At 55.0% G+C, this 25950-nt stretch overlaps 1 protein-coding gene across 1 annotated transcript; it reads left to right on the plus strand.

Moving 5' to 3' along the window:
- The first annotated feature begins 2792 nt into the window (after positions 1-2792).
- Positions 2793-12031, plus strand: IRF8 (interferon regulatory factor 8). Its single transcript, XM_074582780.1, has 9 exons — positions 2793-2819; positions 4691-4865; positions 6080-6263; positions 7296-7384; positions 7872-7983; positions 8332-8379; positions 8911-9297; positions 9635-9750; positions 10818-12031. Exons 2-9 carry the CDS (start codon positions 4692-4694, stop codon positions 10995-10997), a joined length of 1290 nt encoding a protein of 429 aa, XP_074438881.1. The 5' UTR covers positions 2793-2819; position 4691; the 3' UTR covers positions 10998-12031.
- The last annotated feature ends 13919 nt before the right edge of the window (positions 12032-25950 follow it).

The following is a 25950-nucleotide window of genomic DNA, read 5'->3' on the forward strand; positions in this document are numbered from 1 at the left end:
GGAAGTTGAGCAACCTGGGTGGATATTGTACCTCTGTTATCATTTTAGGAAGCAGAAAAAATGGAACTTGTGCACAGGTGAAGAAAAAGAAAACAAAAAAAGAGAAGAAAGTTGTGTTCTGGTGTTAATAGGAAGTCATCGGAGATCTGTGATAAGCAGAGATTAGGTTGGCAGTAGGTGTGATAACCTCCGCGGAGCGCTGCCGTCCCATCGCATGCGCCAGCCTGGGGGCCGTGCCCCTTCCCATCCCGCGACTGGGCATCCCGGGACTCAAATATTCCTCAGGGAACTGGGGCGCCAAAGCAGCTGTTACCCCTGGAAAAATCCCCCGTGATTTTGGGACTCACAAGGGATGCTCACCGTAAGCTGCAGCATCCCCCATGCCTGGCATCGCAGCAACAACCGTTGCCCGAATGGCACGTCCTAAGCCCAATTTCCCCCGAATTTGAGGGTGTCCCAGGTAAACTTATATATTTTTCCACCCTGACGTACATCAGTGGGACCTGTGATGGCTTTGGGACTTCTGGGCACTGGAAGGCAAGCCCTGAAGCAGGTAAAACCGGGCTGATTTCCACTTCTTCCTGCATTACTAAGAGCTCTGCACGCTTCGCTGCTCAAGCTCTCCCGAAAGCCCGGTGCCTCTGGCGTGGGGAAAATCACTCTGCTGAAGTGGGAATGAGCTTCCCAGGGCGCCGCTCTCACACGGGGAAATAGATGGCAAGAAATTCCCGGCCGTGCCGCCTGTACCCCCAGGGTGCGTTTCCCATTTTCCCTTGCCAGCCGCCGGCCGGGCCGCGGGGCATCTCGTTGCCGCCAGCATGGCGAGGGGTTGAAAAACCCATTTTAAAGGGGGTTGTTATTTTATCCTCCTCCTGCTGGGATCCCCCTCGCCCCAGGGAACGGAGATTTTTGCCTTGCCCGGCTGCCCACGAAGTTGTGGAGTCCAAATGAAGCTAAAGGTGATGGGATCACCCCGCTGGTAACAGCATCGCAGTTAGCTCTTGGGGCTCCAGAGGGGATGGAGAAGCTTGATTATACGAAGCCCCTCTAAAACGTCCCGAATTTGACAGAACTTGTAGAAAAGAAACAATTTTTTACCCGTGGGGGTCTTCGGCCGGTGCAGGGAGGCGGGAGTGGTGCTGCAGGGATCGGCGATGCAAACTCCCCCTGCGAAGCTTAACTCGTTTCTTGGTAAAAAAAAAAAAAAAAAAAAGAAAAAAAAAAAAAAAAAGAAATCACCCTCCTAACCGCGTCTGATTGCAAAAGAGGTTTTTTGGCTCTCCCCGAATCTCACAGGGGGGATCTGATTAGGATCAGTCGGGTGTTTAAAAACAAGGGCTATTACAGCCGTTATTTATTAGAAATGACAGAAAAGGTTGTGTACCTTAGATCATTATTTTTATTATACCATCTGTGCAGCTCCATACATTTCCCATTTCTCCGTATTACCCACATGGGAGTAATTACGGTTTTCTTCCAAGAAATGTGTGTGTAATCTGGTAATCCCAAAAAAACCCGCTGAAATCAGGCTGCAGATGGTCCTTTACGCTCTGCTACGGCCAGTGGCCCCGGTTGGGTACGTCCAGGCTGGACTGGGGCTGCTGGGCACTGCCGGGGCACCCATCCTGGCTTGGGGACAGCGGCAGCGCCGGGACAGCCGGGGAGGGAATGATCCAGGACCTGGGATGGATGCGGGAGGGAACTGGGAACTGCCCAGGGATGGACGGATCTGTGACTGGGGACACTGGCCTGGGAATGGGGAGAAAGGTTTGGAACTGGGGTTGGACAGGTCTGGGACTGGGGAAACTAGACGGGGACTGGGGATGGACTCATCCGGGACTGGGGAGAAACTGGTGTGGGACTGGGGAGAGACTGGTCTGGGACTGGGGAGAGACTGGTGTGGGACTGGGGTAGAGCAATCTGGGACTGGGGAAACTGGTCTGGGTCTGGGAGTAGAATGGTCTGGGACTGGGAAGACTGGTCTGGGGCTGGGTATGGAATGATCCGGGACTGGGAATGGACCGATCTGGGACCGGGGAGAGACTGATCTGGAACTGGGGAGAGACCGGTCTGGGACTGGGGGTGGATGGAGTGGTCTGGGACTGGGAAAACTGGTCTGGGTCTGGACCAATCTGGGACTGTGGTGAGACTGATCTGGGCCTGGGGCTGGACCGATCTGGGATTGGGGAGAGACAGGTCTGGAAATGGGGATGGATGGACTGGTCTGGAACTGGGGAGAGACTGGTCTGGGACTGGGGTAGAACAATCTGCAACTGGGGACACTGGGCTGGGGCTGGGGCTGGACCAATCTGGGACTGGGGAGACTGGTCTGGGACTGGGAATGGATGGACTGGTCTGGGACTGGGGATGGATGGACTTGCCTGGGACTGGGGATGGACCGATCTGGGACTGGGGAGACTGGTCTGGGACCGGGAATGGATGGACTGGTCTGGAACTGGGGATGGACCGATCTGGGACTGGGGAGACCGGTTGGTAACTGGGGTTGGATCGGTCCGGCACTGGGGAGACCCTCCTGGGCGGTTCCCATGGCCCCGCCCCCGGCCCCGCCCCCGGCCCCGCCCCCTCCCCCCCCGCCGCCTGATTTCCCGGAAAATCGCGCCCTTCAGAGAAAGCGGCGCCGGCCGCGCGCGCCCCACTGGGCGGCTTCCCATTGGGCGGCCTGAGGCCAGAGGCGGCCCCCCATTGGGCGGGGGCGGGACGGGGGGCGGGGACGTCGGCGGTCCCGCCCTCCCGGGCCGCTATAAAAGGCGGGCGCGGTGGGCGGTGCGGACAGCGGCGCGGAGCGGCGCGGAGGGCAGGTACCGGAGGATGCGGGGATGCTGTGTCTTGCACCGTCCCCACGGTGCTGGAGGGAAGGGGAGGGGGAACACGGGGTCCTGGGGAACACGGGAAGAGGGATGCAGGACCCTTGGGATGCGAGCTGAAGCCAGCCTGGTACCTACAGCCCCATGTGTGCTGGGGGAGCAAGGACTGAGCCCGCTTGATGCCGAGCAGCACTGGGGTCGCGGGAGGTGCTGCCCATGTTTGCTTCAAGGCAAAGCCTGGGATGGGGTGGGGAGAGCTTGGGGGTGGCATGGAGTTGGGATCATCGGGAGGGCGATGGGCTGTGGGGTGGTGGTGCGGTGCTCTCGCTGCCAGTCAAGCTTTCTGGCTGCTTGTCCCTCCTGGGGTGGGGTTGGTGTGCGGCTTGCTGCACGGGAAGGACTCCTTGGCCGTGTCCTGTGTGTGCTGGCTTGTGTCACCCAGCGGCAACCTGGAGGGTTTGCTCAGCCTTTTGTAGAGGAGAGATGGAACTCTGGCCTCTGCCAGTGATGAGAACAGGCTTTCTAGAAAATGGGCTGAATTAGGAGGGAGTCCCATTTCAGGCAGCATCTCTGAGACTGTTCATGTTGGAGTAACTCAGGTGCAGGATCCTGTGGAGAGGCTGTGTGTAACCCCATCCCTCTGGGGAAATGCTCCCGCTGGTGCTTTGTGGCATCCTGCTGTGGAGGGGCAGCTGGGATCCAGAGCTGTGCCCTCAGTGTTGTTTTGGCTGGTGATGTTAGCTGTGGCCATCCCTAAAAGCAGGGGGCTGTGCTGTGGAAGGGCAGGGAGGTCTGCGTGTCCTGCTGTGCAGCAACAGAGCAATGGAAAAGGGACAGAAATTGGTGGCACTGAGCACCAGCCTGCAGCGAAGCGGAGGCCACCAGGTCTCAGGCTGTGCTGGGAGCATCCTTGTCTTCTCCCCCAAACCTTCCTGTGGGGCAGCAAATAAAAAAAGGAATGAGGGAGAGGCAGTCTGCTAAAATTTGGAGGAGGGCTGTGAGCCCAAAAAAGCCTGGAGGGCTGATCGTGAGGTTGCTGGTCACTTCTGCTGGCCACCAACTCCTGAAGTTCCTGTGGGTCTTGCCATGGAGGTGACAGGGGAGGCCAGCAGAGTTGAGCATGGTGCTTTGCTCCCAGCTGGGTGGGAGAAGCTTTCTCATGGGGTCCTCCATGAAGTCACGCAGTGGTTCTGGCTAAAAATGACTCAGGTTTCCCAGCAAGAGTGGGGTGACTTCACCACACTCCATCCCAGCCTTGGTCCTCTGTTCAAGAGGATTGGTTGTGTGGCCTCCATCCCTGTGGTGGCTCTGGGTGCTGCCCGGATGGGTGTCTGCTCCCCACACAGGCAGCGCCCAGCGAGAGGGGCTGCAGACGCCGGTGCCAAGACCAGCCGGGGACGGCACTCGGCTCCTGTCTCCCGCGGATGTTAACGGGTGTCTGCCCTGGGGTGGCTTTTCCAGTGTCACTTGCTCAGGTGACAGCACAACCGGGCACTTTAATCCCCATCCATCTGCTTCCGATGTGACTTATCCCACAGCAAAAAAAAAAAAAGAGTAAGAAGAGCAGCAAGTCAGCCTGTTTTGGTGAGCAGAGCTTTGATAGAGCTGGAGGAATAATTTGTAGTAACTCATAGAAAACTGCCTTGATTTTTTTTATATTATAAAAGAAGCAAGGGGGGGATTTTAATGTACGGAGGTTGGCATGTGGGACCTGCAGAGCTGCCGAAAGCTGCTCGTCTCTGTAGGCAGTGCCACTACCAGCTGTGCACGGGGCAAACCAGAGCATGGCGTGATCTCTTGTACCTGAGTTGTGGTGGGACGGTGCTGGGGGAGCTAACGGGGCTTGGATCTCCCGCTCCATCCAGGATGTGTGACCGCAACGGCGGGCGGCGGCTCCGGCAGTGGCTGATCGAGCAGATCGACAGCGAGCTGTACCCTGGGCTTATCTGGGAAAATGAGGAGAAAACCATGTTCCGCATCCCGTGGAAACATGCCGGGAAGCAGGACTACAACCAGGAGGTGGATGCGTCTATTTTCAAGGTAGGAGCAGACGGTTAATGCCTTTCTCTTGATGGTTCCTGGGCTCAGCAATGCTGGTTTCTTCCTTGCTGACAGTCTCGGTAGTGCGAGAAGTCCACACCGTCTGTGGGTTTTGCATCCCTAACCCCTGTAGGAGATGCTTCACCCCGCAATTGGTTTCTCAGGCTCTTTTGGGAGTATTTGTTCCTCTTTGCCAAACGTTGGTACCAGTTTTAGGTTTGTTTTCAGCATGTTTGAATCCTGGTTTGACGTGAGGAGGAGCAGGATATGCTCCTTTTGACCTGCTTTAAACTTCTTATCAGGCTATTCTTGATAAAAGGCTGAATTTACCAAAAAAAAAAGAAGAATTTGCAGGAGGGAAGCAAGTTTTGGATTTCACTGAAGGGGGGGATTTCCAGTTTTGGGGAATAACTGGAAAGTTCCATCCCAAACCAAAAAGGTCAGGCTTTTCCCCAGGAATTCCCTTCCCTCTCTGTCCCGGTGAGCGAGTTCACTTTCAGGGCAGTGACAGCCGGGTAGTGGCTGGTTTGGAAGCACTGAGTTATGAGGATGGTGTTGCATTCAGCTGTCTGAAAATACAGAATGATATACAAAATAAATAAATGCGCATATTTTAAAAAAAAATAAATACATATTTTAGAATCTGTTCAGTGGTAAAATGTGTTCTCCCACCAAAAGCACAGATGGTATTCTGACTTTTAGAAGAAACGAGCTTTTGCTTATTAGTCAGAAGCTGACAAAGGAGGTTTATTTTGATTTTTTTTTTTTCTTTTTCAATTGAGGTGTTACCAGGTCATTAGGCACATCACTGCTTCAGTAGCGATTCCTCACATCCCCAGCAGCTCCCGACCTGTTGGTGCAGAGATGAAGCCACATATTATGACCCCGACCTCCTCTTCTTTTTTTTTTCTTTTTTTTTTGTTTTAAAAGCTGGGTGCTGCAGGTCTCCCTGCGCCCGAGTGCGTGGCTGGGGCAGGTGGTGCTGCTCTGCACCCAGAGACCCATCCCCACGTGTGGCGGCTCCGCACGTGTCCGCAGTCTAGGAGCGGAACGGCGAACACGCATGGGATGGTTGAGAGGGCGCAAGGGGCAGAGAGGCGGGGAGAGCAAAATGCTCTCTGCAGCCCCAGCTCCTCTGCCCCCGGGGGTTGAGGGGGTTTTGCAGAGCTCACCTGGAGGATATTTTTTTTGTTGTTGTTGTTGGTTTGTTTTAGGCATGGGCCGTTTTCAAGGGCAAGTTCAAAGAAGGTGACAAAGCGGAGCCGGCCACGTGGAAGACGCGGCTGCGCTGTGCTTTAAACAAGAGCCCTGACTTCGAGGAGGTGACAGACAGGTCCCAGCTGGACATCTCTGAGCCCTACAAGGTCTACAGGATCGTGCCGGAGGAGGAACAGAAATGTGAGTGCCCTGATAAGGGACTGGCCCCCAGCGCAGGTCCGTCCTGCGAGTAACCACAGGCTCGTGCCACTGACCTACATCTGAGCGGAGCTTCCTGGCCAGATGCTGCTTTTGTGCCGTGACACTCGGCTTGTCCTGCTTCGCAGAAGACATCCCCTGTGTCGCTGCGGTGGCAGGGAGGGGAGGAGGAAGGACAGGCTGCTTTTCTCTCCCTCCAAACATCTGCTTAGGAAATAGGGGATAAATGCAGCACGGTGTAAGCTTCCATCCCGTAAGGATGTTGCCAGGGGCAAATCCAAAATCCTTCTCTCCTTGGGGTTGGGTACTTGAGCCCCAACACCTCGCCTGGGCGGATGGCAGGGAGCTGCAATAAATCCCTTCTCTCTTGCCAGCAGTGATTAGGGTAGCAGTGCTTTCACAGAGAGCAGTTGCTGCTGCGATGTCCGGTGTGGCGCAGGTCACACTAAGTATATCTCCATTTGTGGTTAGGCATGTGTGTGCTTTTCCTTTTTTTTTTTTTTCTTAAGTTAAAAAAAAAAACCTTGCCAAAAAAAAAAATAATCTCACCGTCAGGAAATATGTCTTTAGCATCTCGGTCTCCTCCAGCCTGTTCACACGGGGGGCACGTCGCTGCTATGCAAATGGCACTGCAGGTTCCCACCGGCAGCACGACTGCGCTCGGGGCGGCTGGCGGAAAAAGGAGAAGCAGCAGCCCCAGTCTCTGGGGTGCTCAGGAAAAAAAAAAAACAACCCTCTGCTCTATCTCTTTGTGCTACCGGCCAGATTTCTTAATTTGCCTTGCTGCCGGTCACTGCGCAATTGAGACAATGGGGTGCAAACTGGGTTTTGGTCCTGAAAAGCAGCTCTGGATGGAGCTGGAAGGGGCTGCGAGCCGCCCCCGAGGTGCTGTTATATGGCTGTGGTTCTCGGTTTCGTAACTTTCACGGGGTGAAGGGTTTCTTGAACCCAGCGGTGAGACGAGCCGTGGCAGGGAGGTGGGTGTGCTCACTGCATCCCGGCCTCTCCTTCCAGGCAAAGCGGGCATTGCCAACGGGAGCGGCCTGAACGACGTCGTGGAGATGGACTGCAGTTCCTCTGCGATCGATGACCTCATTAAAGAGGTAAGCCCTCACCGTGGCTGCAGGTCACCTTGGCTGGAGGTGTTCGGATGGCGGGTAGTTGCCCAATAAAGCGTTGCCTTCCTAAAATTCAGTCTGCAAAGCTCTGGGAATTGGCCTGGTGAGAAACGCTGTGTTTTTGCAGCTCTTTCATGTGAGCCACCTCTGTGAGGTGGTTGCTAATGAATGGCTCCTGCCTTTGATTTGCATCTGGTGAGACCTTTGTTGAGGGACAGAGGCTGTTTTACAGCTTTGTTCCCCTTCTTGGCTGCGTCACCGTGAGCTGCTTCTGCTCAGTAGCTCTTGAGGGTGTTCTCTGAGTGTATGGCCTGGGGAAATGCCAAACTTGCTCTTTGTAACAAAAAAAATTCATTGGCATCCTGTTGGCATTGCCATTTGGACCCTCTCCGAGCACAGCAAGTGTCTGCACAGGGCAGCGGCTGCCCAAGGCATCAAACCCGCTCTGATCTCAGTGTCTGGTCTCGCACAGCCCCCCTGCGTAGATGAGTACCTGGGGATCATCAAGAGAAGCCCCTCACCCCCGCAGGAGACCTGCAGAAATGCCCTGATACCCGACTGGTGGGTGCAGCAGCCCAGCCCCGGTAAGTAGCCGAGAGCCCGTGGGGGTGTTTGACAGGACCCATTTGTCTGGGGCAGGAAAAAACCCCTTAGTCTGCAGTAGGGGGTAATGGACAATAGTTGTATTATCTTCCTTATCGAGAATGCTCAAAGTACTAATTATGAACACCGGTTGGTAGCAGGCGCCCAAAAATGTGTATTGCACAAAATTAAATCCACCTGGGAGTATTTTTCTGGCATCTCCTGTGTGGGAGCTGGGAAGCCTGATGTGCTTGGGAGGGAAAACAGGGGGGCTGGTGGAGGGGAGAGGGGGGCACTGGGGTCTGGGAGCTGGGCACGCAGCCACAACTTGGCTTTCTCTCTGCCTGCAGCGTTGCCCTTGATGAACGGATACTCTGGCTACGAGCAGCATCATTCAGGTGAGGCGGCTCCCGTGCTCGGTTGTGGACTGTGGCTATCAAATGTCTCTCTGTGGCTTGGCCTTTTGTGTGCAGTGGTGGAAGGTGTCTCTTGCTTTGCTCCCTGCCTCAGGGGAGGCTTTGCTCTTGGCTTGGGAGGTCTTGTGGCCACCTGAGCATCCACTGGGTTTGCATGCTGAGCAGGGGACAATCCTGCCTGTTGTCCTGCGGACACAGCCCTGGCACCAGGAGGCTGCCCTGGGATGGTGGGATCAGCCCTGCCTTTAGCACAGGGAGATCTGCCCACAGCAAGGGAAGTGTGGAGCAAAGGCAGGAGGGAAGGGGTTCAGCGTTGGGACCTCTTGCTGATCAGCACTGCTACCGGGCTGAGTGCTCGAGGAGATGTCCTCTAGCAAGTAGGTCTCCCCCATCAAGTGGGGAGGCTTGCTCACAGGAAATTTTGCTTTTCTCGTGAAGATTGGGCGTTGCAGTGAAGAGCAGGCAGGGTTTGTCTTCTTCTGATGGGTGGTGTATGTTCCCATCCCCTCCCAGGTTACTCCCAGATGGTGATCAACTTCTACTACAGCGGGAGGCTGGTGGGCCACATCACCACTTCGTGCACCGAGGGCTGCCGGATCTCGCTCAGCCAGCCCTCCGGCCACGGCGAGAAGCTGTATGCCTCAGATGCCCTGGAGCATGTCCGTTTCCCCTCGGCTGATGCCATCCAGAATGACCGCCAGAAGCAGATCACCAGGAAGCTGTTTGGGCACCTGGAAAGGGGCGTCCTGCTGCACAGCAACAGGCAGGGCATCTTCATCAAGAGGCTGTGCCAGGGCAGGGTCTTCTGGAGCGGGAACACCATGGTCTACAAGGACAGGCCCAACAAGCTGGACCGGGATGAGGTGGTGAAGATATTTGACACAAACTTGTTCTTCAGAGGTTTGTACGAGCATTTCCCTCTTTCTCTTTATCCACTTGGTGGGGTTGAAGAGATGGGAGCGCTTGGCATGGAGCACTTTAGAGTGATCACTGTCCATCAGTGGTGGGTTACCCACGTGCTCTGGATGAGTAGCTGATGCTACCAGATCCAGGAAGGAATAACCTGGTGTCTTGTGTCACTAGCAAACTCCTTCTGGTTGGAGGCTTTGCACAGCCAAGCTGGCTTCTCTTGAGCCCTTGGCTTTCTTCCGTGGCAGGATGCTTGGTCCTGAAGCTGTGTAGCAAAGGCTGGCAGCTTGTGGCAGGCAGCCTGCAACTGTCCCCCCTCTCCTTGCAGAGTTCCAGCAGTATTACAACAACCAGGGCCGCTTCCCGGACAGCAGAGTCACGCTGTGCTTTGGAGAGGAGTTCCCGGATGCGGTGCCGCTGCGGTGTAAGCTCATCCTTGTCCAGGTATGGAAGGCTGCCCTTTGGAGCTCTGCTGCTGAATTTTCCCCCTTGTCTGGACCTTTGTATTGCTCTTTTTTCCCCCACAAGTAGGGCTTTACCTTTAGCCCCTGGAGCCACAGACCACTGGGGTGTATGAATGGGTCAGGTGGCAGGTGTGCCATGAGTGTTGGCTTATCCCCAGCCTCCTGAGACGTGTTGGGGCTGTTGCTTATCAGAGACTCCTTTATCTGGGTACCTCTGTCTGCAAACAACGCTCCCGAATAGCGAAAGCTTTTCTAAACAGCTAGGAATTATGTTCTCTTCCTCCTGTCCCTGCCTCTTGGCACTTGGACCTCCCCACTCCCCTGTGGGAAAGAGGGGAATAAATACCTGGAATTGTTGTGTTGAGGGATGGCCTCAAGCCAAGCAGCCAACAGACGCGGAGAGCAGTGGGGTTGGGAAGCCCTTGGGAGGGTGAGGGAGGTGTGGGAGGGGGTGATCCCCATGGCTCTGGCCAGAAACATCTCCCTGGAGAAGCTGAAGCAAGTCTGGGAGCCCAAATCTTTGGGGCAACGCATAAGTTGTTTCTGGAGCCTGCACGCAGTGTGGGACCCCTTGGGCCAACAAGGCTGCAGCAGCAGGGATGTGGCATGGAGGGTGCGGGGAGGGTGTTGCATCCACCCTTGAGCAAGCAGAGACCCACCAAGTCTGTGAGGTCCCAGAGGGGATTTTACAAGTGCAGAGGCTGATGCTGCACCTCCCTGCACAACTTCCTGACACGGTCACCTCTTCTTGCCTCGGGTGTCTTCACCAGAGGGTCACTCTGCATGTGCTGAGACATCCTGCAGCCTGTCCTCACCTCCCTATCGCTCTGCTGGGCTGGGAGAGGAGCTCTTGTGACTCTTCCTTCTGTCCTGGAGGTGCTTGTGCCAAGGTGGCTTGTGGAGTTGGACCTGTTGGCCTGGCTGGACCTGGCCACCCATGTCTCTTGAGCACAACTGCTCTGCTGGTGGGGGTGGGTGGCAGCGGTGGGAGATGCCTGCAGGGATTCAGCTTCGTTCAGCGTCTTCACGACTTTTCTTTTTGCGTAGGTGGAGCAGCTGTGTGTCAGACAGATGGTGGAGGAGGCTGGGAAGACCTTCGGCGGCAGCAGCCCCATGCTCCCCGTGGCCGATGAGACGCAGCATGACCAGGTGTACAGGATCTTCCAGGACATCTGCGCAACGCACCAGCGGCCGCTCTTCAGAGAAAACCAACAGATTGCAGTCTGAGCCTCCTTCTCCACAGATGCAGCGTGGTGGTTTGGGTTGATCTAGACCCAGTTTGGTCCCATTTAGTGCCTGAATTTCCCTTTTTGGAAAGTTGGTTTTTGTTCTTTGCTGTTTTGCAGTCCCGAGTCTGTATAAATACAGCAGTAAAAATTGACGTGAGAAAGTAGGTTGGATGCTCAGTGTCTGTCCTGCAGACGCTTTACCGATTAAAAATGACTTTTGTACCAAGCAGGGCAGCCCGTGTACTGTCGCTGTCTATAGCTCATGGCAGGGGGAGGAGGGGGCGGCTGAGCTGTGCGGGCAGGTCAGGGCTGGCGCCGCTTTGCGTTGCCTTTGTCAACGGCCGGTGAAGCAGAACCGTGAAAATCGACAGCTACAGGGACCCGCCCCAGCGGCCTGCAACTCCAACCTTGCCGAGAATAGCGATTTGGTAGGAAGGGACTCTTGGAAAAGCCTTAAAATGATCAAATGTACAAAATTCTTCCCAGAAATCAGTGTTGTGTTTTTTTTTTTAACCCCAGAGAGTCCTGCCGATGGAAGATAGGATATACCTTCCACAGAGAACCTCCTCAAAGTCCTTTTTATTTTTGCTATAAGGTTTATGTGTCTAATCTACCAAAGTATTTTGAAACATGGAAACCAACGCAGAGATTATATGTGTAAATGTCGCCTGTAAGACCGTAGGAATCTTAATTTTTCCTAACTAGAGACAGAGTTTCTATAACTATGTAATATCTTTAATTTTAAAGATTGCAGCATAGTGTGAATAGGTTGGCTTCACCCTCGCAAATGCATGTGTTTGGTCGCTCCCGAGCGTGACCGGGCAGCGGCATCCATGTGTAAATCCTCATTAACACGCTCTGTGTGCGCACCCGTGATGGGGCTGCGGGGCTTGTGCCTTGCAGCTGACCCAAACCAGGACCGCACATGTGTGCCTGCTACTAAGCTGCCTATTTATTTTATGCCTGAGGTTTATTAATTTTTTTTTTGTAATTTTTTTTTATCTTCCTGCAATTAAAGTGCTATATTTTGTATTTCTCTCGCAATGTGGTCTTTGGTTGCAACGAGTGGGGTCTCAAATCTGGCGGGGAGAGCGTGGTATCTCTGACTTGCTCCTGTCCTGGTCTTCCCCGCGGTGGGGTCTGCGTTAAGCCTCTGCCGTCACCTCTCTCCTGCTCCGTAACTGCCTGGCTTCATCTCTCGGGCAGGAGAGAAACGAGCCAAAACGCTGTAACATGGTGGAGGGAGGAAGAGGGTGTTGCTTGTAGGGCCTTCGTTCCAGGGAGCATGGAGATAGGTCACTGCTCATCTATCACAGCACTGACCTGGGCTGTGATGCTCCAGGGTTACGGGATGAGGGGGTGGGCAGTTATTCATGGTCCTGCTGTACTGTAGTCCCTTCCTCCTTCGTTGCCTGGTGGAGCCTTTCGCCATGGTCTTCTCCGTCCACCTTTCTCATGGGGCCTGGTCTAGTGGAGGTGGGTGGCGGTTGGGGAGGACCAAGAACAAAAAGGGAGCATCTGTCTCGGTCAAACAACAAGGTCAGTCTTGCCACAGGGGAGACTGGGCGTCTGCACTGTCACCTGCCTTCTGGGGGCAAAACCTCAAGAGGTTGTGAGGGCTGTGTTTGATCTGTCACCTTGTCCCCTGTGAAGGACAAACATGAACTCCAGCTCCTTCCACGCAGCAGGCTCTGGCTCAGGCCTGCCAAAGGGTGCAGGCAGGGAAGCACCAGCCTTCAGGGTATCGCGGTACCAGGGATGCAGGTACTTGTGAAGGGGATGCCTGGAGATCCAGGCAACTGGAGGCTGAATGTCCATGGGAGATGCTGAGGAGATGGATGCAAGGCTGCCCTCTCTGCTTGGCTATCAAAGCAGATCAGCCCCTTTTTTGCTGATCTGCCTTTTCTATTAATGATAGAGGCCTTCGTCAGCCGCGGTTAAGATGAGAGGACCCTGACCTGGGTTGTATCGACCACAGCTCACTTCTGCCGGGAGGTTGTTCTGTTGGCAGGGTTGCTGGCTGTTCTGGGGTGAGCAACTCTGCGTTTCCAACAAAGCCTCCCTAAAATAATTAAGTGTTCAGCTCTTGAAGTGGGACTTGAAGCCAACCCCCCCTGCATCCCTCCGGGGTAAGCAGTCACGGCCTCTGTCCCAAACAGCAGTAGGTGCAAAGTGGACAACGCACAGCTTAACCCAGAAAGTTCTCTGAAATGAGAGACGCGGCTGAAACTGGTTGTACAGCAGGATTAAGGGAGGTCCTGCATCCCAAGCTATTTATGCTGTGAGCACCCCACTCGATGGCTAAAAGTTGTTCTCCACGCCCCAACCATGTTTGTGGGATGACATAGTCCTGTCTGCCCCTGTGCATGGCCCCTCTGGACATTACGGCATGTGGCTTTGGGGCTTGTGAGTGGAGATGGCTGTAGACCAAGATTTTTTGAGGATGCACCAGGATCCCAGGTGCCATGAAGTTCCCAACTGCTGTAAGCTCTTAGAGGATGCTTGGTCATGAAGGTGGGGATGGGACGGTGCAAGTGCATCATCAGCGTTCACCCCGAGCCTTTCCCTGCTCCTCCTGAGGACCATCATGGTGTACCCCTTGGGATTTAATCCTGCTCTAGCCCTTGGTGCTCCCTCAGAGCGGGAGGCAGACTCACCTCCCCGCGGGTGAGCTGCCTGGCGGGGGGAGCCGGCGGAGGGGAGTTGGGAGCAAGGCACCGGCTGCGGTCTGTGCTGGAACAACACGTGCCCACTTGTGAAACGTATGATGGGCTGCAGGCTGGGACACCATAAACACCACTTGCGGTTTCCCCAGATGTCCTGGTGCAAGTCCTTCCTCAGAAACCACCATCTTGTGCTTGCCTGGAGCCACCTGCTACATATTCAGGGCTCTTTCAATTTCCACCCCAAGACCGCGGAAGAGTGGTGGGGAGCTGAGGTACCTTTTGTTGGACCCGGCTGCACTGTTTATTTTTAGTGTTACCATCGTGCTTCGGAGCCCAGAGCTCGGCTTGGGACTGTGCTGCACCTCGCTCCATAAAACCAGCAGCACGGCTCCTGTCCTAAACGGCTTCCAAGACATTTCCGAGAGGGGACAACTGATGGGCGTGGAGGGACTGGGAATGGAACCATGGGACAGGGTCTTACGGCAGAGGTGGGATGCGAGAAGAATAAGGGTGTGTGACTGGGGGGCAGGGGTCCCCTTTTTGCTCAGGGCTCAGGTAGGACTCACAGCTGGGTTTGTGCCTAATGCCTGCCCCAAGCTGGCCTCCCCCAGCTCTGTCCCCCTGCCAAAATCCAACACGAGAGAAGCCTTCCGAGGCTGATGCTCACTCACAGACAAAAGACCAGATGCTCCAGCAGACGGGAGCAGGTTTTGAGGTAACCGTGCCAGATTGCATCAAGGCATCCCCTGGCCTGGACTCACAGCAGCCTTTGTAAAAATCCAGGAGGAATTTCTGCTCATCTCATACTTTTTCCCCAAACCCCTTGGCCAGGCAGGCAGGGTGCTGCCGTGCCCACCACTCTTGCTGGGGAGCTGGTGCTGGTGGTGTCCTGGACCGCCCCGACCCGGAGGCAAGTGCCTGCATCCTGAGACATCCATCCCTGCTCCTCGCTTGGTCTCCGGCAGCTCCGGTGAGCTGCTCGGTGCAGCTGCGCCAAATCTTAGTGGTTTTGGGTGACTGGGGACTCAAATACTTTCGTTGGTTTCTGTTCACTTGGGCTCTTCTCTATGGCCTCACTGAAGTGAAACCTTGGCGCCTGGTGTCGGCTCTTTTTAGTCAATGGCTCATGTGTTGGCTAGTCCAAACAGCGGCCCATGTCTTCAGCTGAGGGTCCCGTCCCCAAATCCTGGGGATGCAGTACCCACGGCGTACAGCATCCGTGGCACAGGCTGCGCCCACTCCAATGATCCCCACCGGTGTAGCAGGATGGTGGAATGAGGAGCTCAAAGGCTGTCCTCCCCAAAATGCTTGCTGTTTGTCCAAATGTGTTTTCCTACACCTGTGAGCACGTGTCTGAGTTGGAGCAGTAGTGCCACCAAACTCCCACCTGATGTGGAAATATTTCCTTGCTTCCCAGGAAAGCCAACCCCGGTACCGGGCCCTGCTGCTCCTCTGGAGAGGGCTGCAATCCCTGCGGACATGGGAAAGTACTTTCTGGGAGATGCCCATGCTAAACTCCTGCCTTCAGGAGCAGAAGGGCAGAGTGAAGGTTTCACATAGGAAGGCTCTCCTTCCCATCTAGAAGCCCAGGAGCTCAGTTTCCATGGAGGAAGACTGACCTTGCCTTGCATGGTTCTCCTCAGAGGTGTTTGGGAAGCAGCACTGTGCTTTCCCAATCCTCATATCTGCCAGGGCAGGCAATGTGGAGGAATTCTCTATTGACCCCTTCTCTAAGGTCTTCCAACATAAGACACCTACTCCATGGTGTACACTGGAATGCTTTGATTGCTAGGAGCTGCAAAGGACTTGATAAACATTGCAGCCCCCACCTGATGCTTTGCTCCCTGACTTGGGGTGTTATTTGGGTTCCAAGGCAACCGTACTCCTGAGATTTGTCATGGATGGAAAGCCGTTGTGCTACCGGGAAGCATTTTCCTTGGGAGAAAATGATCCTGGTTATATCCTGAAGTCTTGTTCCTTAATGTACTTCAGTAGTTTCCCATGGCGTGCCCTTCAACAAACGCAAAAAGGACCACTGCGTGTGCTTCAGGAGCAGAATTCAGTGTCTATGACGGTAACCAACTTTTAGCCATCCCTACTACATGCTTGAAATATAATATGAGGAGTTACTTGGTGACAGATCTCCTGCGTGGAGAACGGGCTCGCTGCACTAGGGAGAAGGAAGGTCAAGTGTGGATCCAGACCTCCAATCCAGCTAAACCTCCTGTGATTTATCCCATCTCAACCTGGACAAACAGGAAAAGCTCTGCAGCCATCTCCATCCAGCCCTGGAGACCAAGTGCTCTGCGCAGAGAGACAACCACAAGTCAATCGCAGCTCCCAGCTCACAGTTGAACTGCTCAGGAATACAACATAAACCAGCTACAGCTGCTTCCTCCAACCTGCTGCCGCTTGCCATGGGCCCCCACCAGCCCCTATAGGCGTTAGAAAACAAACAGTCACTTTTTATTTCTAGACACCAGGGTTTCCAACTGGTTTGATTGCTCAATGCCCCATTTCAGCACAGCAGCCTGTCCACCACGAGCATCTCCGGGCTCTTCCCATGAGTGTGTTGTAATATGGGAAGCACCGTCCTTCGCATGGTCACCAGCAGCAGGACATGTCCTCCTTGCCCTCAGGAAGGCAGGAGAGCTGCATGGGGGCTTGTACCTACCTCTCCAAAGGGTTTGGACCCCCTTCGCTGGTCTTAACATGAAAGACACCTCAGTGATGCCTTGTGAAGGAAGCCTGGCAGGACAACCCACCGAGAGCTGTCTTTGGTGGGGCTCAAAGGACGTACACCGTTGTGTGAGGTGAGACTGCTCTGTGCTCAAACTGGCGTTATGTGGTCCTTCCAGCTCATGCTTGTTTTGGATGGTCACCCTACGCGGGTGGTGGGACTTGGTTCATGCATCGAACCGCACTTCTCAGAGTCAGACCCGTGCAGGCAATGGGAGGGGAGGGATCATCTGAAGGCATCTCATCAGCTCTGGGCATCTCGGCTCCATCAGGGCTGGCCGAGACGAAGGGAGAGGAGGCGTCGGAAAGAGCTGAGGGCGAGGAGGCTGAAGTCACAGGACCTGAGCCTGGGGAGGCAGCCAACCTGCCAGTTTCCTCAAGCGAGACTTGGCTGCAGAAATGTCTCAGGCAGAGGAAAGGAGATCCCCAACTCCAGCAAGCACAACAGCCGCTTATTTTTCTGAATCCGTTTTTGACAGATGACCTCTTCCTCCTGTGGGTCTTTGCTGTAACACCAGATACAAGGTCGTGAAAACAGGCTCCACCCAAGCCACAGCTGCAAAAATACACAGGGATGAGAAGAAAGATGGCGACACTTGTTTTGTTTTGTCAGACCTTTGGGTTTATTACGAGACCAAGTGTGTGAAACCAAGGTCCAGGCTGAAATCCCCTCCCTTCCCCCCGAGTTTGCATGCACCTAGACGTTGTGTCCTGCTCTGAGCCTATTTTTGGTGCACGCTATTTGCTTGCAATAACGCAAACATCCTGATGCATCGAAGTGGCTGGAACCATAAAATACAGGCGGATAGCTTTTTGCGCGAGTCCACAACCCACCCAGATACCAGGTCACCTGGGCCCCTGTTGCACGTCAGAAGAGTAACGTGGAAGAACTTGCACTTAGCCCTAGAGCGCTCACGAAAATGGGAAGAAGCAAAAGGGCGTTTCAGGCTGTTGCACAAAGAGATCTTTGTAACGTGGCAATTAAAAAAAATACTCCAAGCTGGAGAAACATTCCTTTTCCTTCTTTTTTCCCTCCAATGCGTTAGGGTAGCTGGATGCTCAGAAGAGTTGCTTCAGCTCCCGCTGAGACTATCGTTCTCATTGCTTACGTAAAACTTCCTTACTCGTGCTGGATGTTTTACAGGGAGCAACAAACGATAACGCGATTTTGGATTTTGGAGCAAGCAGGCTGTGGATTTCAGTAACACTGATCTCAAGCGTGCTGTGCTTCCTGGTTCTTCTTCTGATGGGCTTCAAAGGGAGTTTTCCCCCCGATTCACCTCCTGCGTCCTCCACCGCAACGAGCCAAGAAAAAAGCTGCTGGAGGAAAGTGCGTGGGCATGGGAGCTGCTGCCGCGACTCCCGCGCTGCTTTCACGTATCTGCTGTTTTCTGCTGCGAGACTGGGTGCTGCTGAGCCAAACCATGAGCTCAGCTGCCTTAAAAAACCCACCCTGTAGCCTGGTATCTTGTAACTGGAGGCTGAGGGAGAGCAGGTGGCAGCGACAGTCTCCGTTGCGAAGCGGGTGGACGGGACTTCTCCGGGAGCCGCGGGAGGCAGCTGTGCCATGCAGATGTTTGCAGGGCAAACGTCGTATTTGGGCAGGGAGAGGTGTGTGGAGCACACCTGGAGGGTGAGGACGGGGATGTCCCTTAAACAGCAGTCGCCGGGCAGCCTCCAGCTGATCTGAACGTGGCGCTTGGGTCTGGCTGCGAGTGGGGATTGCACCTACCCCTTAGCTTGGCACTGAGCTGGAGCTGTAATTGAGTAATAACCTGTTTGCTCGCCAAGGCCATAAAGGAAACACACATTTCCTTGACATCAGGTGCCTTGGTGCACCAGGGCTAGGTCTCCATCCGTGCCACACTGCGGTGGCCGTGTCCAGAGGCCACCAAACATCACCTTGGTCTCCCCATGCCAGCAAAGTCACCTCCACCGGTTAATCCAAGGATGCCCTTCTCCTTGTTCAACCCTGGTCTCCTCCCACACCCAACAGCCCCATTCCATGCCTAGCCTTGCAGCTTAGGAAAACGCCGCGCAAATCCACCCCGGGACCCGAAACTTCTTGAGGCTCCCAGTAAGGTTCCTACCAAAATCAGCGTTTCCCCATTTTTTTTTGCGCAGTGATGGCAGAGCGGGTGCCCCTCCGCCGGGCGCTGCAGCCCCCGGGGGAGGCGTGGGGTGGGGGGACCGAGGTATGTGGAAGCAGCACGGTGGTTCGAAACAAGTGATTCCCTCGTCTGGATCTTTCTGTTCTGTATTTCTCTTCAGAAGTAACCACTTCTCCCCGAGATAAATCTGGCTCATGGACACGTCCGCAGGGGGCAAAAGGCAGTACATCTGCAGGTTGGTCTTCCCAGCGAGCACGGCTAGAAAATAGCGATGGGGATCTGTCTGGGGAATGTTTTTACACCTACGCCCCAGAAAAGATAGTCTGGTTTTATTTTGGAGGAGGGTCTGGAGACACCTTTTTCATAAAAATCCCGAATATTCCGAATTTGACGGTTTGCGTTGCTGTTTCCACCCAGGTTGCTGCTCTGCGGTTTTCTGTGTTTACTCCTAAATGCTCCCCACCAATGCGACCTCCTGTCCTTCCCCGGGGTGCCCCTGAGATCCATGAGGAGATGGGCAAAGCCTCACAGCTCTTTCTCCTGGGGCAGTGTGCTTTCAGGTGGAGAAGGGAAGGGACCGCTTGATGGCATTTAAGGCAAGGAAGGAAAAAAGCAGTGGGAAATGTTTCTTTGTGGTGTCACGGGCAAGGAGAGCCTGGAGGAAGAAGTCTCATGGTTGGGAAGCTGGGGAAGGTGGGCTGCGGTGCTCACCACCAAGCAGGAGATCAAAAAGGTGGGGGAAAGTGAGGGATGAGGATGGATGGAGGGAAGATTCATTACTGATGGAGCGAAGGAGGAGTTGGTGGAAGGAAGCCAACAGAGAAGGGTGAAAATCTGCCATACCAAGGCCTGTCAAATGTCCGCACGGCCCAGGTCCTACACCCAGCATCGTTCAAGAGATCTCTGGGAGAGGAAGGAGCAAGCCTGCCAGGTGAACCTTGCAGTGCTAAACGCAAAAACCAGTGGCTGAGGGACAGCCTGGACCACAAGTTGTGCATGCAACATCGTGGCTCATGGCCCTCAGCTCCATGGACATCTTTAACGCCCTTAACCCGCTCGTGGCCATGGTGGCCAGCCCCTACGAAGTGGTGGCCAAAAGGAGGACTAAGTGGAGAGAGAAGGGGAGAGGAGAGAGGGGATTATCCCTGTTGGGCAGGATACGACACTGGTTGCTCCTGGAGAAGGGGGAATCTCCTGGGTTCCTCCTGATGGGCCTGAGAGCATCTCCAGCGCACGGCGCTGCCTTGGTTCCTCTTTCCTGCCTGCAGCAAGTGACAGCGCAGAGTCTCCTTTCGCGGGGACGAGACGAAGCAGGAGGCCAGCGACAGGCCAAGCACGGCGGGGAAAACGAACCCGCGGTGCCCAGCCTGCATGGCTCTGCCCTCGGGGTGGATGTGGGAAACTCTCGGTTTTTACAAGAGACTGGAAATTCTGGTACAATTATAGCCTCGCCGTGGGTTGTGAGAAACCAAGGGGCTTTACAGGTTGCCGTGCCGGGCAGTCAAAGTCACGGTATGCAACTCCCCCAGGAGAAACACCCAGCCCCAGCTGAACCGTGGCGTGGAGCGGGGCAGGATCGGTGCGAGCCCTCCGGGACAGGTGTCAGCCACCCCCTGGAAACCCCTTCCTCTGTCCATCCAGCCTTTCTGCCCGGGGGGGCTGTGTCCTCTGATGAAATACATCGTAGTGATGGCTTGGGGGAAATTAATTAAGGAGGGCAACGCTTTTGAGGTGTACAGAAAAAGCACTGGAAGATGCGCTCCAGGGCGGTTGGGAATGGAGAAACCCGTCTTCCTAATGTCCCCCCTTGTCAGCCTTTTTGGGTGAAGCTCCTTCTCACCCTGAGGATGAGCCACAAAGCCAAGGGCTGTCGTTGCAGGAGGGTTTTGGGCAGCAGGCAGGCGGGCGGCTGGCCGCGCTGGTTCGCTAGCGCCCGTCCTGGCTTGGAGCTGTTATTGCCGTGAGTCTGAAACTGCCTTTCAGCACAGGGGTCTAACGCTGCAGGTTTGCAGCCCTCCCTGTGAAAGCAGGAGCGTGAAAGCAAAAGTTTGTTTGTTTTTTTTTGTTTTGCTTTTTTTCGCCTTGTTCGGAAATTATTTCATATTTGCAGTAAAGTGGCAGCATCAGTGGGAGCTGCTGGAGGAAAGGGGGTTGCTGTATTCGTTGCTGCATGGGCTGCCGTGTCTTTTCTGGTCCTCCCTCCTAACTTGGGCTCTCGAGCAGTTTAAACACTTAAGCGCCATAGTGGAAAACCGAGGATTTCGCCCGCATTTTTATGAAACTGGTAAAATTTCATAAAATAGCAGCCTATTCCTAAAGCGAGACATAACAGGAACGCTAGAAGCGACGGCTGCAGCCTAGGGCGCATTTTTGCACAGCGGCATCGACCCCAAGTGCGGGACCGACGAAAACCTTGCCTGCGCCTGAAGGTTGATTTGCCGAAGGCTGAATCATCCGGGGCCGCTCGCGCCGGTTATGGCCGCGCACCACCATGATTTCATTCATCTCCAAACAACCAGGAGTCATTCAGCAGGAGCTGATGCATCATGACCCTGTCTTTGAGATACCGCGTGCCTTATCATCCCCGGAGGACGATCGGCGGAGGTAAGGCTGGAAATGAGCCCGGTGAATTTAACAGCTCACTCTCGATTTGCGTGGCCGCCGCTGAAGGATGCTGAGGTCTTGCCAGGGAGGTGATCTCATGCTCAGGGCAGGGCCAGATTTTAAAATAGGAGGATGGGAATGAATCGGAATGCTTGTTTTCTTCTTTATTGGCACGCTGTAAATGTTCACGTCCAGCCCGAGCCGTCAGCTGGGCTCGAAATGGTAATCCTGGCTTTCTGGGAATCGTGCCCATGGTGGCCCGTGGACCCGCCACTCTACCCCCCAGCCCAATCTGAGCTGACTTGAGCACACCGCTGGTTTTTCTTGAGATGAGAAATATTTGTGAGTCAATCTTCTCTTTCCTATTCCTTTCTTTCCTGCAATTTTAGCCATTTTATTATTTTTTTTTTTGGGGGGGGGGGGCTGGTGGGGGCAGAAGAAGCAGCTAGCGGGGTCAGACGTGCTTTTGGCCAGCCCCGCTGCCCTGTGAGTTCAACCAGCTTTTCGCGGGGTGGATTTGGGACAGACCCAATTCTCCCCCACAACCAGCATCTTTCCGTCACATGCTTCAGCTTCCGAGGCTTGCAGGTGCGGCTATTTCATCTGGCTCCGAAACAGCCCGGCTGCCTGTGAAAGACGGGTGCTTCAGCTTTGAAAATCCACAAAGCTGCAAAAAAAAAAAAAAAAAAAAAAAAAAATCCCCAGCCCCTTTAACCCCCCCCCCGACACCGAGAGCTGCTCTCAATTTTATACGCTGGCAAAACCTGGAGTTTCACTGAAACGAGCTGCGAAAATGCCTCCCCTTCCCGAAACCCCTGCCCTTTGCGCAGCTCTTCACGGCGCGCTTTTGTTGCAGCCTCCTCCTGTACCTCGACGGAAAGAGGGATTCTGACTTAAGACCAAATTTTGAAAAGCAAACGGATAAAAATTACACAAATGAGCTCCGGTGCACAAAACCTGTGTGCGCAGAAAAGCAAAATTCACCAAATAAATACTTATTTTGCTCAACTGCAGCTCCCTAAAGAGGCAGGGAGGACTTTTCCTGCTGGAATGAGCCCCATCCCTGGGATGAGATCCATTCCCTCTGGTGACAAAACGAGCCTTGGGTCTGAATTTGGACTTTGGCCTCTGCCGGGAATTAATTAATCTGCATCACGCTGCTCTTATCGAAATTTCAGCTCTTTGGTTTCCCTCCGCGGGACGCCGAGCCCGGGGGTGCCCCTGCTTTAAAAATCAGAATTTCCTCCCAGAAATTCTGCCAGAAAAAGTGACTCGGTGAGACCTGGTGACGGTGCTGGGGGTCGGTGCCGGGCTGGCGGCCCCGGGGGCTCATTTACATCTCCTCGAGAGAGAAGTCGGGCGTGAGCCGCTTTCCTGTCGTCACCCGGCTCGACCCAAACCCCCTCCGTTTGCTTTGCCTTTCTCAGGGCTGGCAGCAAAACCTCAGAGGGCACAGAGCCCTGCGAGCTGTCAAGCCTCTCGTGGATTCTCTGGTGTCTAGTCGTGGGGTTGAGCATGTGCTTCGGCCTCCTCTTCGTCAGTCACCTCTATTGTTACCTTTGCTGTTTCCGGGAGGTTTGCAGGAGTGGAGCGTTTTTGAGGCTGCTGAAATCAGGTAGAGCTGAGGCACGGGGGCGGCTGCGCAGAGGTGATGGCGTTGCATCCCCTGCTTTAGGAAAGGGAGCTGCAACCCCCCAGGGCTCGCTGGGCAGAGGCAGCTCCTCCTCCTTTCCCCAGCCGACCCCGACCCCGACGCTCGCAGCTCCTACCTGTCCTGCTGTTATTTCTTGCCGCTGAGCCACCGCGGGCTTCGAGGGGCTCCCGGTGCTGTGGGTGCCGTGACGGCGAGGAAGCACCTGCGAGCTCTCTGCTCAGGAAGCCGGCAGCGTCCCGTGGCCCCGGTGTGCGCCGGCCTCCCACACGTGCCGTCGCCATCACCCCGGGGCTCTGGGCACGGGACCCCAAAGGGACCCCCCTTGTGTCCTGAGTGTCATCTCCCTCCTCCTGGAAGGCTGCCTGGTTGCTGGCAGCAACTCACCCTCTCCCCAGCGGTAACCTCCAAGAATTTAACAGCCATTACGCATCCGACGGCCGTTGCCAAGTGATAAGGGCACCCCCAGGATCCCCCAGGGCTCTGGGAACCTCTCCAGGACCGTCTGGATAAATTCTCCCTGCTCAGTAATTTTGGTGCATCGCATCGGCTGTGCCAAGCCGCACTCGTGGCAGTGTCCCGCCGCGGGGTCCCTCTCCTCCCAGGGGAGTTAGAGAAGCTCCCAGAAGAGAGACCAGCCTGGGCGTCGGGATCGCAACGCATCGGCTTGCTGCAGAACTCCTCAGCGGGGGGGCTGAGTGGGTCCCCAGTTTCGAGGAAGCGTGGTAGCTGGCTCCGTGCCATTGCACATGGTGGGGGCACCTGCAAAGTAATTGCATCGCAAGCCCGAGCAGGCTGGTTGCTTAATCCTGCCCGGATTAGGGCTGCTTTTTCTGTTATCGTTTCTCCCCTGCAAGGGCTGGATTGCTCAGAAGTGGCAAAAACGTAGCTGGAGAGGAGATCGAGTGTTTGGGGCCCCATCCATCCATCTACATGCACAGCGCCCTGTTCGCGTGGGGCAGATGGGAGGCAAGAGGAGGTACGAGGAAGGGAAACTGGGAACCAGGTCCAGGACATACCCTCCCATCGGACGCAGGCTAAGGGTGATCAAAGGCTTCATGCGCCTTTGTCCGTTTGAAGTTCAGAATAATGACTGAAGATAACTTTCTCCTCTGATTCCTCTTCCGTTCTGCAATTTTCAAACTCTGCCCGACAAAACTCAACAAGGCAGTTTGCCCCAAGGTCCATCTTTGGGCCTGAAGGAGATAAAAGCGCTCCGATGGAGGGGAGCTGCTATTCCAGCTGTGACGCTGCTTGCAGGGAGCGTGGATTCCCTCGGCCTGACCCTGGGACGCTGCAGGTGGCCGTGCCCTGCGCTTCCACAGCCCCGACCTGCTGGGCACGGGTGCAGGAGACGAGCTTGGGGACAGCAGGACCCATCTACGTGCTTAATAGAGTTACCAGTTAATGAAGGAGCTTCTCGTGCGTCCCACACTTCGCTTATTCAAGAAATGCTACACCAGCCAAGCTGCAGGGCTGGGGAGGAGCGTTTTTTTCCCGCTGTGTTGAATATGCCAGAGAATGAGAAATGTATTTCCTTTTTGCTGCTGTTATTAACGCCTTTGGACTCCTTGTCCTTTTTTTTCACCATTTGCTGGTGCGGGAGGTCGCAGGGTGGGGTGGCACATTAACTTTTGCGCTCCTGCCCCGTCCTCATACCTGCACCGGGGTGGTGAAGCAGAGCTGGGCATCCCCTCAGGGCAAAGGGGCGTCTTACAGGGATAAACAATAGAAAGAGAGAGAAAACCAGGTCGGAGACAAATCCAAGCCTCAGGGGGTTTGCAAAATAGCTGGAAATCTCACAAGGCCAAGCTGCATCTCATGAGATTTCTGATACTTCCCACTTCTGGCTGGGCCAGAAATACCGCAAGAACAACGCTGCGTCATCATTCTTGGCGCTGGCTTCGCTCTTCCCACACTCCCGGCAGGGATCATCCTCCCAAACATCCTCCGGGCTATGGATCCGCCGGCGAAGGCTGCAGCTCCCGGGGCAGCATCGCTGAACGGCGCCCGGCGCAGACAGCGGCCGGCTCTTCCTTTAAGACTCATGCGCCGAGAAGGAAGATATTTTTGGTCAAGAAATCAAATGACTCATTTGTGGATCCAAAGAACTATTTTGGGACAGAGCGTGCGCCTCCCCGGCGCAGTCCCATGCCGGTGCTCGCAGCCCACGGTTTGCTGGGGATCTTAAAACTGCCCCGGGTGGGTGGGTGCAGAAGGAACATTGCACCCCCAAGCCTCCCGGATCCCCCCGGATTACGAACCCCAGAGACCGCCGGTGGCCAGGGATGTTGTGCAATCCCACTGTACACGTTTCAGTTTGGTCCTTACCCTTTCCGCCCTCCGGCCGGGTTTGTTATACAGAGGAAGCTTGTTAGGAGCCTCGACAAACAGACAGGAAACCGAGTCTTTCACTGCGCGTACGCATTGTCTGCCGGGGGCTAATTTTGAACAGAAGACGACCTTATTTATTTCTTTTATTTATAAATCCTGAGCCTTGCGCTTTGAAGGCCAGCACACGGTCTTGTTGGGCTAGGAAGTGTGCAGGAGAGGGCAAGGGGAAGAGCAGCCGTCGTGGCACAGAGCGGCCATACGAAAGCCTGGCTCCGCCGCGCACGGTGGGGTCATGGCAGGCTCGGACGCCACATGATACGGTGTGGGGTGATGTCCATGCGGTAATGGCCATCAAGGACGGCGCAAACACTGGGTCTTGGGCTGGACAGGTCTGGGTGATGACTGCTCTTGGGGTGGAGACTCCATCAAAGACCTCACGGGCATCCCCTGGGTCAGTGATGGTGAAGGTGATGCTGGGCTGCAACCCACATCACCCGGTGGGTGCTGCGGTCCCAGGGGGCTCCACGCCCCCATGGAGACTTGGGTGATGCAGCACCAGCGAGACTGAGCGGCCACCGCTTAGGTCCATGCTTGGAGGCATCACCACTGGCCTCAGCCACCACCTCTGGAGAAGCCGCTCAGGTCCCCGCCAGCAGGAGAGGCCGGGCGAGGGCTGCCTTGCGCCCACCCCACTGGCCCCTGGGGACTCTGGTGAGACCTTCAGGGAAGTCAGAGACTCCTTTGGAGACATTTTTTTTTTTTTTTTGATTTTCCGTGTACCGGTGGGTATTTCCAGGGCAAGGTAGTGTGATACGGGCAGGCAGATATTAGTCACCGCAGCAGACT

This window comes from Larus michahellis, chromosome 4 (assembly GCF_964199755.1).
Source record: "Larus michahellis chromosome 4, bLarMic1.1, whole genome shotgun sequence".
NCBI classification, from domain to species: domain Eukaryota; kingdom Metazoa; phylum Chordata; class Aves; order Charadriiformes; family Laridae; genus Larus; species Larus michahellis.